At 42.7% G+C, this 17,609-nt stretch overlaps 1 protein-coding gene across 1 annotated transcript in view; it reads left to right on the forward strand.

Annotated features, from left to right (window-relative positions):
* The window catches only part of vwa5b1 (von Willebrand factor A domain containing 5B1), a 48,466-nt gene extending 32,341 nt beyond the window's left edge, over positions 1 to 16,125 (forward strand). The window contains exons 16-22 of the mRNA XM_035380871.1: positions 1,042 to 1,335; positions 1,487 to 1,624; positions 2,580 to 2,714; positions 5,993 to 6,064; positions 6,687 to 6,756; positions 9,887 to 10,010; positions 11,857 to 16,125. Coding sequence (XP_035236762.1) covers positions 1,042 to 1,335; positions 1,487 to 1,624; positions 2,580 to 2,714; positions 5,993 to 6,064; positions 6,687 to 6,756; positions 9,887 to 10,010; positions 11,857 to 12,492 — 1,469 coding nt within the window. The 3' untranslated portion in view covers positions 12,493 to 16,125. The remainder of the gene's footprint in view (positions 1 to 1,041; positions 1,336 to 1,486; positions 1,625 to 2,579; positions 2,715 to 5,992; positions 6,065 to 6,686; positions 6,757 to 9,886; positions 10,011 to 11,856) is intronic.
* Positions 16,126 to 17,609: the final 1,484 nt, after the last annotated feature.

Raw genomic sequence — 17,609 nt, forward strand, 5'->3', positions numbered from 1 at the left:
TGATGCATGGTGCTCAAATGCGATAGCACAAGGTTCAGGCTTGACCGTAAAAAGACACCAAGGGGGCTGCTGGGCTTGGTGAGCACTGTACTGACAAACTAGTTGATTACAAATAATTGCCACAGAAACAGGGCACTGCACTGCACTGCAATCAGGAGAGAGACAAAAAAAATTACAAATATTGCGTTAAATGATACTTGTTTGCCAAAACGATAATTGTTTGTTGCAACCTCTCTATTGATGCAGAAAGACATGTCTCTTCCTATGGACAGGTTTACATAAAGCATCACCAAAGAATGACCTTAAAGAACAAAGAAGAACTGACCATGATCAAATTTAATCACAAAGTTTAAACCTGGAATTTTATGCTTTAGCAGTTCATTTTATAAGCTTACTCTGCTGAAAACTATTTCATTGTTCTAATTATTTATATATTTTACTATATTCTGCAGGTAATATAATTTTTATGTCTACTTCCCATTGCTTGTTAAAAAAAAATCTTTCTGCCCAGCAATATAAAAATTTCTGATGCGTGTCTGTGGTTCCATGTGTGGACATTACTGTCATTACTGTCATCCATCATCTGTGCATCAGCAATTAGTGCCACTTATAGGTCATTAAGGAGGGGCAATGAGATAACTGATTGACAAGAAGTCTCAATTGACCTCTTGCTGAGGGATGACTGAATTGCAGAAAGCTGCCTTAGATTAACTGGTATCTGTATTCATATGTAATATAGCTTGCTGCTTACTGTGCCATCTGTTAAGAAACCAATGGCAATGCCAAATACATTTATGGCAACAGACCATGACCACAGTTTATAGGTGCATTTCTAGTGTGGAATTTTGAAACTAAATTAATTTCAATGTATTTCTGCCCATATCCAAGGTCAGTGAGCTGCTTTCCCATGACATCTGTGGTTTGACCAAAGATAGCCTTCCAATCCCCAAGCTTTATTTTCCCCTCAGACAGGAAGTTAAATCACACCTGTAGCTGTAGGTGTATTTTGCATCTCAATTACCTTCACTCTCGCGGAAACAGAGGGCTACGGCCACCAGCACTGCGAGGTGGAAATGGCCCAGGAGCCGCCGACCCCTGACCCCGGCTCAGCCAATCACGGCCGGCAGGACTGCAAGGCGGTGGTCTCGGGCCTGCTGTGTGGCAAGCCGGTGAAGTGGGAGGTGGCCTTCGACATCGAGCCCTACCTGAAGGGGCGGGAGAGAGAGGAGAAGGTTCACGAGGACCTGTGGAACGAGACCTTCCACCACCTGGCCGGGCGCTCCATCATTCAGGACTTTGAGCAGATGGCGGAGAAGGAGTGTGAAATCGAGCACGGTGAGCGACGGTCCGCGCTGTTCAAACAAATATCGATCACCCCTAAAGTAATCTCAGACACCTGGCATTTCGCTCCTTAAACATTTCTTAGGTTTTAATTAGAGGAGGATGTGAGGGAACTTTCTGTGCTTATGTATTTTTTCCCCCACAGGTTCGGGTAGAAGGTACCAAGCCTATGCCATTCATACCAGCAAAGCCTGCAATATTCTCAGTAAATACACGGCGTTTGTCCCTATTGATCTGGACACAAACGAATACTTGCAGACACTTGTTGAGTACACAAGACCAGGTGAGAGGCAACTTTTCTAATCCTGTGCTAATACACACTGCCTGGCCACCTAGCCTTAAAAGCTTCAGGTTTAAGAAACGGTCTTTTGTTCAAAGTGACAACGTTAAAGACTGAAAGGTTGATTTCATCTGAGCAAGTGCATTCGAACAGGGAAATATGCAAAGGAAATAGCTTGAATTTCAGCAATGAACTGGACTCAGTATTGTATGTTTAAGTGTGTTGGACGTTTTAAATATGAGAACTGCTTTGCTTGGTGAATTGGAAAACAATGCTTTTGTAGACAGCTCTGGTGGTCAACAGTATCCAGGCAACATTTCCTCGTTTCCATAGTACTTTTAGTCCCTGTTACATTCCCCCAAAGGCAGGGCTATGCATGGCAAATTGTGATCACTCACTCACTCACTCCCTCACGGATGACCTGTGGGACGCATGCGCAGGTGGTGCTTCGTTTAGTAGTAGGACGCATGCGCAGGTGCATCTTCCAAAATCATCACTTCGAACGGCACGAGATTTTTAAGCACAGCTTTATCGCCTAACGTTACTTTAGCTAACTCTAACATGTTAGCGTTTCGCCTACTTTAGTTAACCTACTTAGCGCGTACCACCGATAGAGATGTATGGACACACTGAGGACAACAAATAACGTTACAGAGGTGAGGACATGCCATAACTAGCTAACTATATAGTTAGCCAAGTTTTTCTCATGACACTTTGTACAGGTGCACGGTTTCGTGCTTGTTCACTTACACTTGTACTTGCTAACCCCCTCAGGCAGAAGATCCACACTCGGGCATACCTCCACACATCCCCTGACCCTCTTTAGTCAACCTTGTAACACGTAATGTAATGGGCGTGTCGTCGGTCAGGGCAGGAGTGGTAGCATCGCTGTACCTGATTACTGCTGTAAGCCTCAGCCTGTGAAGCCATCGCAGTGCTTTCCCTGTCCTTTCCCCAGCGGAAGCTGTGAAGCCCGGTAGCCAAGCGGGCTCGCGTTCTGGAAGCCGGAAAAACCGCGGCTACTCCATCGGGCTGGGACGCTCCCAGTCCGGCTGCATGTCTGAGGGGGGCGAGGACGGCCTCCTGCCAATCAGTAAGCCCCTCCCACCCTGAACAACTACCACTATGCAGCCAGAACAATACATTTTCTGAAACTCCAGAAATTTGTTTATAAAAACAATGTGCAACCGGCATAAAACACTATACAATCTGTACTGTAGTATGAGAGGGACAGGTTTAAGGGGCTTCAGAACACCTTCTGGAACATTCCGTGCAAGTGCAAACAGGTGCTGTACACGTGAACCAGACGGGTACGGATACATTGGGACTGTGCTACTCTCCACTTTCGGTTCTCTAGCGCTTCACAATCAGCCGGAGATATACAGCAGGGACCAAAAGTCTGAGGACACTACCAAGAACTGATTGTTTTCAATATTTATCAAGGGCTCATGCAATTGTGATGCTCCATTTATACTTTGTATTCAGGAATATATTATTTTTAATAATATAAAAAAGGTGTGTGGGTATTTATTGAAAGTCAAAAATTGTTAGTACTTGGTATGTCTTGCCTTTCGCTTTGACTGCTGCTTTCACTTTGCTTGGCATTGATTTCACCAGCTTATGCAACGCCTCATCTATCTCAAGACTCCCCATAGCCGATCTGTAACTGGATGTTTGGCCTGTTCCCTCTTCAACTGTTCCTACGGATGTTCGATTGGGTTTACTGTAGGTACGGTGACTGTGGTGGGAATGCCATCCTAATAAGCTCCCCTTGTTTTCAACATGTTCTTGAATGAGAAGTGTAACTGGAGTATCATATAACTGTTAGCACATTATTCATTGATAAAGATTGAAACTGGCCAGGACTTTGTAGTGTCCTCACACTTTTGTCCCCATTGTATCTCCTCACTGGGTAAGACCACCCATAGTCTGGAGAGTTGCTGGTCCAAGAAACAAGTACCTTCAGTACCTTCATTTTGACTAATTTCCCCATTGAAATAACCTTAATACAGCCCTTCATCTTCCACTGCGCAGTCCCTAATCAAATGTTGTTGTCCCAGTGCCCATTAACTGATGCATTTTAGAAACAAAGCCACCACATGCTTACGGTTGGCGATGTAACGCATTTTAAGTGCTTTCAGAGCGGAAATTTGTTAGCGGTGATTTGTTGCGGTGGGAGAGAGGAAGAAGAAATGTACAGGTAGTACTCTTTAAAAGTTCCACGGTTTAAATGCTGGAAGCGTAAAATATATTTTTCATGCTGCCATAATTAACGGAGGCTTTGACGGCTGCGGTTACTGAGACGTGGATTGGTGCAGTGGATGGGAATGAATAGAATGTCATGGGGCATAAACTGAGTTTTTAACTGCAGACCAATCATTTTAATAAGATGTGAGAGAATGTAATATAAATGGGGGGGGGGGGGGGGTGAAGACTGATAATGAGAAGTTCCAAGGGTAATGTTTCCTTATTTCTTATTCTCTTCAGTATTTGCATAAGTGATCTATAGATAAGAACACCAGCAGCAAAATAGTTACACTTTTATAGGATAAGCAAAATTAGAATTTTCTCTGTTTGAAAAAGACTTGGGAATAGCAGTTGATAAAAAGATTTATCAGATTTATCCCTTGTGCCATAGCATTAAAAAAACCAACAGGGTACTAGGATACATAACCAGAAGAATTCAGTATAGATCGAATTAGGTTATATTGAGCTCTGCAATGCCTTTATGACACTTAGAGCATTGTCTGTCGTTCTGGTCACAACACTGTAAGAAAGATATAGAAGGTCTTGGAAAGGTACAAAGAAGGACAGCTAAATTGGTTTCAATTGTGAAAGTTTTGAGGTAAGAAAGAATGTACTATAGATAGCCTACTCTGGTCATAGTTATTAATGATCTGTGGTTTAAGGAAGATGTTGAAAATGTACATTTGTTGGTAGTGTCCTACCCAGGAATCGAACCTGTGACCTTTAGGTTACAAGACCAACTCCTTACCCATTATACTACGCCGCCGTTCCAAGCTGCATGGAAAGGAAATGGAAAGGATCAATCACAACAGGACAGCAATTAAACAACAACAATAAACAGACACATATCACACGACACAGTGTTCAGAGATCTCTGTGAGGCATCCACTGCACCGCATCAATGACAACATCTTGTTTCTCGATGGTTAGCTCTTTCTCAACACCAAACATGATGTAAATAGTAATAGCAAAGTATGCTAATTATAATTGGAGGTTTACTTAACCCTTTGAGCTGCCTCCTGCATGGGGTTGGACAAATGTGCTTCTGTAATCTGTAAACCACCCTACATAGTAAACATAATTATTCATTTCTATAGTTACATATACGAAACTCAACCATGCATTTGTCTCAATTAAACTGTACTATGGCAATGGTCTTTTAGCAGGCCTTCCTCAGTACGGTAATGAGCCTGAAGCAAGACTACTAATCAAAACAAAGAAGAAAGCACCTATCACCCCCACATTTCAGTGTTTCCTGGTTGCCTGTAGCTCTCAGAATTGATTTTACAATCCTTGATGTTGTTTTTAAGGAATTACATGGTCAAACACCTTTTTCAAATATTGGTTCATTACTCTGGGAGTCCCCTGGATAACTATTGATTTTTTTAGCAGAATAAATACTGATTAAAATCATCCTGGAGGCTGCCTAATTTTTAGTAACCAAACATGAAAATGAAAGTCCCCATCCAATATACTGGCCAGTGTTTTCACAGAGACTGGGCAATGACAGTTAATGAGCTGAAAGCTTAAGTGGTACACATGTTAAAGAGAATGGACAGAGTGTATCTTCTTGTTCCAGGCGTTCACAATACCCTGGATAATTTCTTTTTCTGACCCCAAAAATCCTAGACTGCACTCTCAAAAGAAAGCATAGAAGTTGCTACAATTTGGAATTATTATACCCATGAGTGGAGATTCTGATTTTGGCACCAATTATTGTTGAGGGCTTGAGAGTTCGCCAGCTGCAGTAATTTCAAAGCCTGACGCACGAGAGGGAAGTTGCTAGCAGCACGCCGGCTAGCAGAGTCTGAGGTTATCACAGACACGTCCTCGCAGTCTTTTCGCCTGGCACCTTTGGTTAAACTATTTTTGTAGCACAAGATAACCAAATAATGTCACCGTACCTTGCTTCACTGATGTTAACGTACCTTTCATCACTTATGGATCATCATTTCAGGTCCTGTTCCATAGAAAAATTGGCGGACTGCATTTCATATTCTTTGTTGTTATTATTTTAGCATTGTGATGTTTCTCTCTGGGAAGGGGGGAGCGGGTGCATTGAACTTCCTGCTGAATGCGCTGTGAACTCGGACCAAAGGCGAACCCGTTTCCTGTTGTTTTCAGGTGTGGACGATGGCGCATCTCCCTGTAGCAGCCCCTCATCTTCAGGCTGGGAGAGATGCAGCTTCATTGAAGGTCTGTGGCTACGTTTCACTTAACGCATTTCCACACCGTGCCTCTTTGTTCCTCCCTAACTGTGACTTTGTTTCGGGGTAAATTAATGCGTGTCAGACAAGAAGCAACATGAGAAAACCTCTCCACAGTCAGATTTTATCTAGCCTCTGCTGGCAACACCCCCCCCCCCCCCCCCCCCCCCCCCCCCCCAACCTCAGCTTTTGGTGTAGTTTTCACTGAACATAGAGCTCAAAATAATAATATTAATAGTGATAACTGCTATTTGTCTGAAAAGTCTTGAAGAGTAGGTTTTCAGAATTTCTTTTTCAAAGTTATAAGTAATGCTCTAGAAGTCCATTGGTTTCAATTACCAGTAATGATTGTTACATTGGCAGTGGAATGTTCAGTTAAGAACATTCTAATCACATATTTGTGATCTTACACCTTAAAGCATTAAACCAGTATGAGGCAGTATGACGATAGCAGTGCGTGCTGTGCTGTCGCATACACACGTGTAAGGCTGAGACCTGGACTGTGAGGACAGCAGGGTCAGCTCCAGGGTCGAGCTGCTTCTGCCCTCATACTGCGCGCAGGGAACTCCGAGGGGCAGCGGACAAATGAGCCTGATGCCCCTCTCTTTCAGCCAATCAGAGGAGCCCATCGGTGACCTCGGAGCATTCCCAGAAATCTCTGGAAAGCCTCTTCTCTGCCAGGTGAGTGCCATCACACCCCCAGCCCCCCCCCCCCCCCAAGGCATCTCTACTGGAGAACTGTAACTACAACATTTCAATTGGTAACAGAGTTATCTGGTTCTCTAGAACATTAATTAATGAAAAGGCCTGTCCAAGGACAGAATGTCTTTTGCTATAACAGAAAAGAGCTCTGCAGATAAATAAATGAGCTACTTTTAAAGAATTGATTACCAGACAGAACTGGGTGCGCATCCACAAAATCAGTACCGGGTGAGAAAGTGTAAGCACTCCAAGGTAAAAAGAATGCTTTTCTCTTTTCCTTAATTTACTTTTTTCTTATTCTTTAATCGATTTTAACAGAACAGTACAATAAAACACCCAATGTTTCGGCCAAAGCCTTTTGCAGAATGTCAATAGGCACAGCGCAGTCTTTGGTGTCCTTTCACAGACAGCCCGTCGTGTTTCAGCTTTAGGGAGTGGGACATAAAACTTTCAGTTTTAAAGACGCTTAAGGATCTGTAGAATCTGTGACTCCCGGACACTTCTAACCCACCACGTTGCGTGATGCTGTCTGTTTAACACTGCTGCTCACAAGAGCTGAACTCTAACATCTTTCTTTGTAAACCTTTCCGACACGACCGTTAAACCGACAAACTATGCAGATACAGTCAAATTACGCAAAAAGACAGATCAAAGTATTTTCCACTCCTGAAAATAGGTTTTCAGGAGGATTACGTTCTCATTCCTCCAGGCCCTTGAAGGGCTGGAGTGGCTCAGTTATGTGCTTTCACATTTCATTTCATGATCCAGACAGTCAGCCGGGGCTTACGAAATAGCGCTGCTCTGGGACTCCTTCACTTCCTCTGCCTTTTCTCTCGCAGAAGCCCCGCAAATACCGTTTTATTCTCAGCTAAATGCCGTGTGTATATGCATGTTGTGTGTATACAGTATGAGTGTTTACATCAGTGGTCACCTGTGTTTATATGTGTTTTGTGTTTTGTCTCTGAGGTTAGTCAGCACATTCCTAATAACTCAAATGTGCTGCATCACATTTCGAAATAATTTACACTGGCTATATTGTGCTAGACTGTGGCTGTAACTGTCATAAGTGTGCGTGTGCGTGTGTGCATGCGTGCATGTGTGTGTCTGTGTTTGGATTTTATGCCTGTGTGTGTGCGTTTGTGCGTGCTTGTGTGTGTCTGTTTGCGTCCTCTGCACTCTGCTTTTCGAACCTGCTGAACTCATGAACGATGCGACACTTCCACAAAGATTCCAACCAAGATTTAAGTGGCCTGTGCTGCAGGCAATGTGAAAACATTAATATCAACCATTAGCACATTTTGTACCGGGGAAAATGAGTTAAGGCTTTGTTTTGCTCATCGATGAGAACACTTGGGAGCGTTCTTAGCGGTTTGGGCTGGGGGAGACAGATAAATGCATTTTCGGCTTTGAGCTGCTGGGGTGCCTAATTCCTCCACCACACACGCTTTGTTTATTTATATCCCCTCCCGGAGTCATTATCAGAGCTAGCCGTGGGTAACCACGATGTTCTCAGACTAAACAATCAAAAAACACAGGCAACCGTGAGAGAGCGCTTCACCTAGTGGGACTTGTTTGCAAAGCCCATCTCAGTCAGATCCCCGAGTAGATTGCACTTTAATAGCATTCATAATTTTATGAATGACACATTGAGCTGGCCATTACTCAACTAGGATTTAATATTTTCAGGCTTGAGAAATCTCAGCTCTGCAGAGAAATCTGGAAGCGATATTTAAATGTACATATTAATGACAAAATGTATAATGAGAGCAAGTGTGCTATTACTGAATGCAATCCAACAAAAAATATTTATTTGCAAACATTTAATAGGCCAAACAGATGCACCGACTCAAAGCTCAACACTGGAATTGGTTATGTATTGTGACATTACATTTATGACTGCACACAGCTAGGCTATTAAAGCAACTAAAATAAAATATGTACAAAGTATTTCTTTGTATGTAACAAACAGCAGATAAACAAAATGGCAGACCTATGCTACTACATATAGCCTAATGCAATGTTTTACTTTGTGTTGACAACAAAACATTCTCTATGTTTCACAATTTAAGTTACAGAAAATTAACAGGCTATCCCAACCAACATAAGATTAGTAATGCACAATACTGAAAACATTAGATGCACTGGGGCTGTTTTTACAAAATAACTCCTCTTATTTTTTACAAAATAAAAATTTTATACAGCAGATACAAAAGAGAATGCTGAATTTCCTTATATATTTCACCATTAAAACATGCTTTTAAATGCCACCTCAGGATCTTATGGTAAATTTGGCATTTCCTGGGGCCAGATTATTAAACCCTACACTTGACCTGGGTGGTCCTGTCACTCAAATGCTGGCCCGTTTTCCATAATATGCTTGTGCTTAGTGTCAGAATTTTGAGGGGTCAGAGAATCATTTTCCAAAATGTTTTTTTTTTTCAGTATTTCTCTTTATTCCCTCTGGAAAACATCCTCTGTGCAGAATCTGTTTGCGAATGGCTCTATTGAAAGGATTTAAGGTTTGAGTTGTATGACCTCCTCTCTCTCTCTCTCTCTCTCTCTCTCTCTCTCTCTCTCTACATTTGTCACTTGGCCTTCACAGTACCTCTCAAAGATGCTTTATGTCCACTCTTTTCTGCCATTACATTGCAGTACAGTCACTTAGCAAGTGCTCTCATCTAGAGCAGCTTGCAGATGTGCAAAACATCAGTGTTACTCCGTAGGTGATTCAAGCCCATCTCACTTAGCTTTAAGGGCTCTTTTTAAAATCTGGATTTTTCCCCTGCTGTGAAAAACACCTCAGGTTGTGAGCTTTCACCTTGATGGTTTCGACGAAGCTAGACGAACACCACAGCTGCAATTCAGCCAGTCCCCGAGGCCTCAAAACGGACCGCCACACTCTCCTTTGTGGGCTCGGATCCCCTCTGGGGAATGAATGGGGCGGAATTTTCTCTAGCCGATAGATTTGATCACGTTGGCACCTTTTTTACGCCAGATCGCTGTTCTTTCTCTGAGGAAAGTATGTGTTGATGTCGATGACATACGGTGTGTGTGTGTGCGGATGTGATGTTTGCGGGGCCCTGTGTGTCTCTCTGTCCCCCCCCCCCAGGCTCAGCCTGACCAGGGCCAGGCTGCTGACCCGAGCCGCACGGGGGTTCATGTGCCGACCGCCCAGTAAAACCAGCGAGTCGACGAGCGAGAGCGAGAACGAGAACAAGGACTACATCCCCCTGGTGGGTAGCCTCCCCGCGAGCTCTGCTCCATCAGCCGGCTGGAGAAACCCTCAAAACTGGACAGAACCACCCACATTTGGGAGGGAAATTGCTGAACCAAAAAATAGTTGACAGTTGGATTAACAGATCATGGAAGAGTAGGCAGCATTTAAAATCAGAAAGTAGACTTTCCATTCCTCTAACCAGGTACCGCAATCAGTGACATATTTCCCCATTAAATAGCGAGAGAAGGGTTGGTTTACCCACATGTATATTTAAATAAAATAGAAGAATTATCTGAGATTTACAGTCTGTGAACAGATTTTGTTGATGCAGCACCTATTACCTTAATAGTCATGCATCTGAATTAGTTCGTATGATCAGATTGAAGTGTGTCAAGACAAGAAAAGGTATAGTTCTTGGGCAGATATTGAGTTTCAGAGGCTAATGGTGACTCCAGAGGCAAAATAGATGGCTCCCAGTTGGCTGAGATAAAAAGAAGCCAAACTTGTTAAATAAATAAATAAATAAATAAATAAATAAATTAGAATCTAATATTCCAAAACATCAACATGGTCAACATGACTAAATGCAGATAGCTATGATCTTGTGACCATGGTGCTGAAAATCACCAAAAGCTTGCTTGGCTAGCTACTTATGCACCGCAGTCAGGTAAAGTTAGTGGATAGCAAGCTAGCAAGGGCATATCATACTGCTTAGCTAGCTAAATTTATAAATGGTGTAGCTAGGGTATAGCTAAAGCAGAACTACCACATAATGTGAAAAACATTAGAGTTGACCAAATGAGAATGGCAATTTTTCATTAAAAAAGCACACTGTTACTGTGTAAAGGCTATATTGTCTGCATCCAAAGCATGGTTAACAAATTAAATTAGTTTCCATAACAAAAAACTATGACTTGGTTGTGTCATGTTGGGTTGGATCTGTCATTAATTCTCAGCTCAAAATTTGACTTGAATCTCATTGGCCATCACTAAATATTCAAAACCTCAGTAATTTAATCTTAACAAAATTTTCCTGGAAACATTTTAAAATCGTGTCATAATCATCAGCCGATGAAAGGACCTTTGTCTGTTTTCAAAAACATTTTATAACTAGTTATTACTGAAGTTTAGAACATCTGGCGATGTTTGTGTGGAGTTGTCTATCAATTTCTGGAGTAGTCTATTGCTGTTGTTAATCTCAAATGTAATGGACAATCTGTGCTCGATCTTAAAGCTATAACCTAGCAAATAAATAGCAAGCAAAGCCAAGAAAATTATGTTAGCATAAAAGTCATTATGAGTCATATGTAGCCTTCAGCAATTCAGAGTAATGAGTATGCATCAACTTAATGCCATGTTGTCCATTCCTATCTGAAAAAGGCCGGTGTTGCTGCAGGTTTTTGTTTTAACTCAGCTCTAAGACACCTAATTCGACTTGATTCAAGATCATGATTAGTTAATTAGTATAATCGGGTGTCATAATGCTGGGCTAAAAGAAAAACTCACACCGACTCTTTTCAGGTAAGATTGGACACCTCTGGTTTAATGGATTACATTAAATAGTTATACACATTTTTATATTTAGCATAGCCAACATAAAGTACTTCAGGAAACATTTGATAACTCCCAGCACTTTTTTTGAGTCACTTCCAGGCCTTGCTAGTGCTTCAGTTGCACCTCTGCAGTGCCCCAAAACCTCATTTTGGGTCTTACAAAACCCCTAGGTCCTCATTGGGCCGTTTGTGGGTAAGGGGTGCAGTCAAGGTCAAGGGCCGTGTTATGACAGCTGGCTTGTTTTAAAAATTCAGATGTTAGCATCCATGTTGCAACAGTTGGTGCTATTTGTCATTTACCCGTTGCAGGTGTCCTTGCAGTTAGCCTGCGGGGCCTTTGCCCTGACCAGCACCTTCTCTGAAGCCATCAACATCCCCATGGACAAGCTGAAGTGGACGTCTCCCTTCGCCAGCCACAGGGGGAGCCTAGCGCATGCGTCCCACTCGAGCAGCCGCAAAAGCGAGAGCCAGGACGAGGGCGGGGCCCACTCCGGGTCCCCCCCAAAAGAGACCTCGGCCGGCCCGGCCCTCCACGCAGAGGAGCCCCTCCTCAGCCCCTCCCCCCTGGCCCGGAGCCCCCGGACCGAAGGCGAGCCCCACTCGCCCGCCCACTCGGACAGCGGGCGGGGCTCGGAGTCCTCGGAGGGCGTGGAGACCCTGCTGCCGGCCACGCCCTGCCCCCAGCAGACGCTGGCAGAGCCGGAGAGCATGGTGTGGGCCACAGCGGTGGCCCTGGCCTGGCTGGAGCACAGCTCGTCCTGCTACTTCATCGAGTGGGAGCTGGTGGCGGCTAAGGCTAGCATGTGGCTCAGCGCACAGACCATCCCGGAGGGCCGTGACCTGGCCGCCATCAAAGCCGCCGCCAACCAGCTCTTCATCATCCTCCGGCACTGGGAAGAGAACCTGCAGCTCAACATGCTGTGCTACAACCCCAACACCGTCTGAGCGCGCACAAGGGCTCTCTCGTATGGGAAAAGTCATGCTGCCACTCCCTTTTCAATGGCCCAGGCGACCTGTCAGTCGTTTCCCACAAGAAGCAAACCTTCCTTCTTGAAACTGAGGAAAATAAATATTTAAACATTGAAGAGACTAAGTTTCAATTATTTGGAGCAAACCCTTTTGTGAAAGAGTTAGGTTATCACTATGAAAAGTACAACATTTATTTACAACTGTAGGTCTCACTAGTCACTTAGAAGCAAAGTGGCTGCATGGGAGTTTGATAAGAATTTATGCCATGTACTTTTCTGTTGATTGACCAATTCCTTAATTAAATGGATTACTTATCAACAAATAGTTAACCACATGGTCTTTCAATGTTTTGATTATTGTTTTCTTCAATTTAATGAAGGATTGCTGTTCACATCCTATTGATGAATGGCATCGGAACAGAGATGGCTTGACTTCAGTTATTGTGTTTTTTAAATGTTTGTGGGAAGCAGTTTGTGTGGGTATGAGCACTGTTCTTCTGGCTTGCTTTATCCCGTCACAGTACTATGTCCGTGTGTGTTTAAAGTGATGTGCTCATGAATATTGGGGTGGGTTAACGTACAACGTGCTTGCCAAACGCTGTCTTTGTGGTTGCGTCTGACAACGTTGAGAACGAGATGTGGTTGTGGCATCGGCAACAAACAGCCATCTAAATCAGGACAGAATGGGAATCTCTAGCCTCACTAAATGTCTATAAAAGGAGGACACAGTTAACTGTAAGCTTTGGGAAGATGAATGGGGACACGGAGGCAATGGGAATCTTTAACCTTAGGGAATATCTATCATATCTGCAGATATTGTGGAACACTGAGATACGTGTTTGCATACTAGCTCTTTATTCCCATTCTCCAGGTGTATCCAAATTTGTTTCATCATCTAAACTGGATATTACAAGACCTTTCCAAACTCCACAACCCACTTAAAAAGCAAGCACAGTCTTTGCTACCCACCCCTTAGGAAAACTGTAGCATTTAAAAAGGCTTTTGAGACAAATGTCAAAATAATTGCCCTTGTCACCTGCCTTTAGCTTAGCGGGGGTCCAATCTGAACCTGGCTTTCGGTCCCGTTTGCGCGAGCGGCTGCGGAACGGGTCGCGCGTTTTTCGCGCCGACCTCGCAGCCCACCTCGACGGCCCCATTACCCGTCGGCGTGTTCCGTGAATTCCCGAGCAGCTGAGCCGCTGAACTGCGGCGTGCCGACAAGCCCGTAACGGCGAGCGCCTCGTCTCCTCGCGCGCCCCGCCAACGCCCGCTCTCTCTCAGCTGCTTCGCATTCTGTCCAGAGTGCCGCTCCTTTGCCTTCAATTAGGATTCAGTGACCCTTGCGGTCTCCTTGCCCGATGTTCAGTATTATACAAAACTACACGGCTCACATTACAAGGCCTCGTTATCGTTTGTTTGCTCTCTTGAAACCAAAAGGCTGGGGGTTTCAGGACATGTTATAGGCTGAGCAGGTATTTAAATGTCTGAAATGAGCTAGAATTACTGATTTCTAATCATACATTTAATTAAATCATGATAGAAGGGACCTGCGATACAGAAAAGAAATAGACTTTTCTGGTGTGACAAGCAGAAGGTGTACATGAAGTAATGCACAGGGGAAGTCTGTCCACACTAACAATTAATGTGTAGTGTCTTAACACTTTCGATGTTTACAGTGGTATTTTTCAGTGGCTATCCAGACCCCTCAACTCACTATTGAACTAGCCATGCAATAGCTGTGCTACGTAAACTGACAGTGCAGTTTCTTTACAGTATGATAATTTCATCCAAATCGCATATCTGTCAGTATTAAAAGTACGAAAACATGCAAGCATATGATGTCAGACCGGTTCACAGTTGCATTGATACAACATGCAATGTTTGAGAATCATAGCACCTGTTTAGCAATTGTATAATTTGCTCTTCCCCCATCTGATCAGATGTTTTGTCATTTTGGTGATCTGTGATTGAAATTCGTCATCTTTCCTGCTTTGCGCTCTTTAGCCTTAAGTGCCTATTTATCTTGCTTAAGCGTTAATTGAGACTTGATGTCAGAAATGAAATGTCTTGCCATTTCCTCTGGGTCTGTCCAGAGAGACTGTTATATCAGAGGTACATTCAACTGCACCACTGATCTTCATTTCTGGTCCTGGAGAGCCGCAGGGTCTGCTGGTTTTTGTTTCCGCCTTGATATCAGCAACCAATTCAGACCCAAGAAACCAGATGAGGTGACTTAACTGTGTAATCGACTGCTTTAATTAATCAATTAAGTATCGAGTAAGGACAAAAAAAAAAAAAAAATACAAACCAGCAGACCCTGCAGCTCTCCAGGACTGGGACTGAAAATCACTGAACTACATTAACTGTTGGCTAACTGTTGTCAGCAAACTGTAATATTTAAACCAATTTAGCAAAACCATTTAAATTAACATTTCACGCACCAACAAATGTAGTGTTCTAGCAAAATAGTGTCAGGTTTATCATCATTTGTTACCAAAATGGCTACCTGGAGAGGAGAAAGCTATCCTATATCTAGCAACCCTGCTTGACAAACCAACACCTTGTTAGTAAGCTAACATTGCTCAGTGATGTGCATAATGCTTTGCTTCTTTGAGTCCAAGTCCACATAAAAACTCCACAATAGTCATAAGAGTTGGGGAAGGTAGTCTGTACGTTTAAACAGGCTTAACACAATGAACTGCAGCACGTAGTCATTGTGCTCTCCTCCTGTCTGCTTTAGTCAGCCATGTGCCATTTTTTGTTTGCCACCCACTATGGTATTAAGCTTATTGATTTTTTTAGCAAACCGTCACGGCAAACAGAATGCCAACAGAAAATCTTTGCATAGTTGAACGTAACTCTGTTTAGTTTTTTGTATATCTCAGTAGCAAAACACGTGTATTTGTTTGCCTGGATCAAGATAATTTGTTTGTTGTGTAGTATTCATATACAACTGTTGAATCAATTTCAATCAAAATCAGTTCTTTGAATTTTATTTTTCAGAAATGATTTTTAAAGCAGGTGATATCAGAAGTGTTCAGATTAACATGTTAAATACCTTGGCCCTAACCTGTCAAAGAGATATGAAATATGTACTTGGCGAAAGAATACCTAATGATAACCTTTTTTATGAGTTCATTCATTCAATTGTTAATCTTGCCAGAAAGCCATTGATTTAAAAAAAACATATCTGTAAAATGACTTTAGCAGATGTCTCATTGGCCAGTGAGATGCAACGACTTTAACAACAACACACGCACGACACACGCTTCAGTGAAGATTATTGGCAGGACAACTGACAATGTTCATTCTGCTTCGTTGAAATGTTATTGGGCCTGCTGTGCTGAAATCTGTCTGTCAGCATGAGTTCTGGAAATATCAAAAAGTAAAAAAAAAACACCTACCCATCATGATTGTGGTTTGCGGCTTTACCTGTAAACTCGGGACGTGATTCTGAGCTGGAGTTGTGTTTCTCAAGTGGCGTGCGTATTTTAAGAAGGTGTTTACTGTTCAATGCTGTATGGTGCCACTAGTGCTGTGTTTTTTCTACAGGTCTCGGTAATATGATGGACTGTGTCTCTGCATGTAATAAAATATCAGAGCAAACGGCTTCTCAGAAATCCTTCCTGAAAGCATTTAAATGTTGTTAATGCAAATCATGTGACACATTATACACAATGCTGGGAAATCAAGGGGACAGGACTGAAATGGAAAATGTCCATCATACAGTGACAATAATGATTCGATGATTCACCCCCTGCCCCCTTCCTCTACACCCCCCCCCCTCCCCCCAACTCATATCTTGAATCTGGTATTTGAGTCCAAGGAAGTTCAAGAGACAAAGTAAGCTCATTTTAACTCTGTTTTCTGCTTACCTAATAGAGAATGAGGTGTGTAATTCTCTAAGGCAAGGGTTAAACCTGTCAACGTATCAACAGACATTGTGCCTGATAACTAATTTAATGAGCCCAAAGAACTCCACCAGCCCTGATTGGTGGTGAGGACACCTATTATTTTATAAGGTAAATTGTCAGACAAATAGAATTTTTTTATTTATTTTTTATTTACTACTGTTACTTAAAAGAAATACAAATTTTTCACATTTTTGACTAACCAGATTAGTTTATAAGTTAATTATGTTGACAGTAGTCTAGTTGAGAATACAGCAGTATTTTTTTGTATTTAAGTCCTGACTTATTTTGTACTTTGTAATTTTCTGAAATATTATAGCCAGCACACTATGAAATTAACAGTTTGAAATCATCAATACAAAGTTTGAAATGTCAGTGCGTGAAAGACACACATTCTTATGGATCTCATTAAGATAAGCACACAATTTTTTGAACCACAATACATCTTCACCTATGAGATAATAGTTCATGGACATTTTAGACATCTAGAAATCGGATCAATATGTTACGGTACAGTAATACTTGTTATAGCCAGTAGATGCTGCACCACACTTCGAAAACCAAGAAGAAGAAGAGACAGAATGTGTCTTTATCCGTGACCAGACTGGTGGATGTCGTCCTGTGTCGACAGACCACGTTGTGATCGGGTTCACTGTGTCTCCAAATAGTAAGTGGCTGTGGCACAAATGTGGAGAAGTACCATCTGACAATTCCTCTGAACGCAGGACTGCAGTGTCAGGTATCCAAGCCTTTCCTTCTCTTTCGCAGGGAGAGGAAAACTTACTGGGCAATGGCCTTAGATCAGATTTCAGATTGCTGATTGAGGATCACAAGATAGAATCATATTGGAAGGCCTAGGGTGTGGCAGAGTACAGTCTCTCTCGTTAAGCAAAGGAATGTAAAAGGAAAACGAGAGAGGAATCCAGTCTTTTTAACAGTGGCAGATGGCTTACTGCAGGAAGCCAGCCTAGGAAATAACCGAGGAACCTAGGTACTAGGAACCCCAACCAAAGGAAATAAAGAGCAGCTAACAGTAATCTAACACATGGGCCAGGCTCTGCTCTGTAACGAGCACCTCTAATTCTCCCCAAACCTCTAATTCTCTGTGACCCCCACACAAACGACTCATTCCGCCTCAGCAGACTAGAAGAAAGGTTTTTTGTCTGTGACATAAGCAATATGA

The sequence above is a fragment of the Anguilla anguilla genome, chromosome 11 (assembly GCF_013347855.1).
Source record: "Anguilla anguilla isolate fAngAng1 chromosome 11, fAngAng1.pri, whole genome shotgun sequence".
Lineage (NCBI taxonomy): Eukaryota > Metazoa > Chordata > Actinopteri > Anguilliformes > Anguillidae > Anguilla > Anguilla anguilla.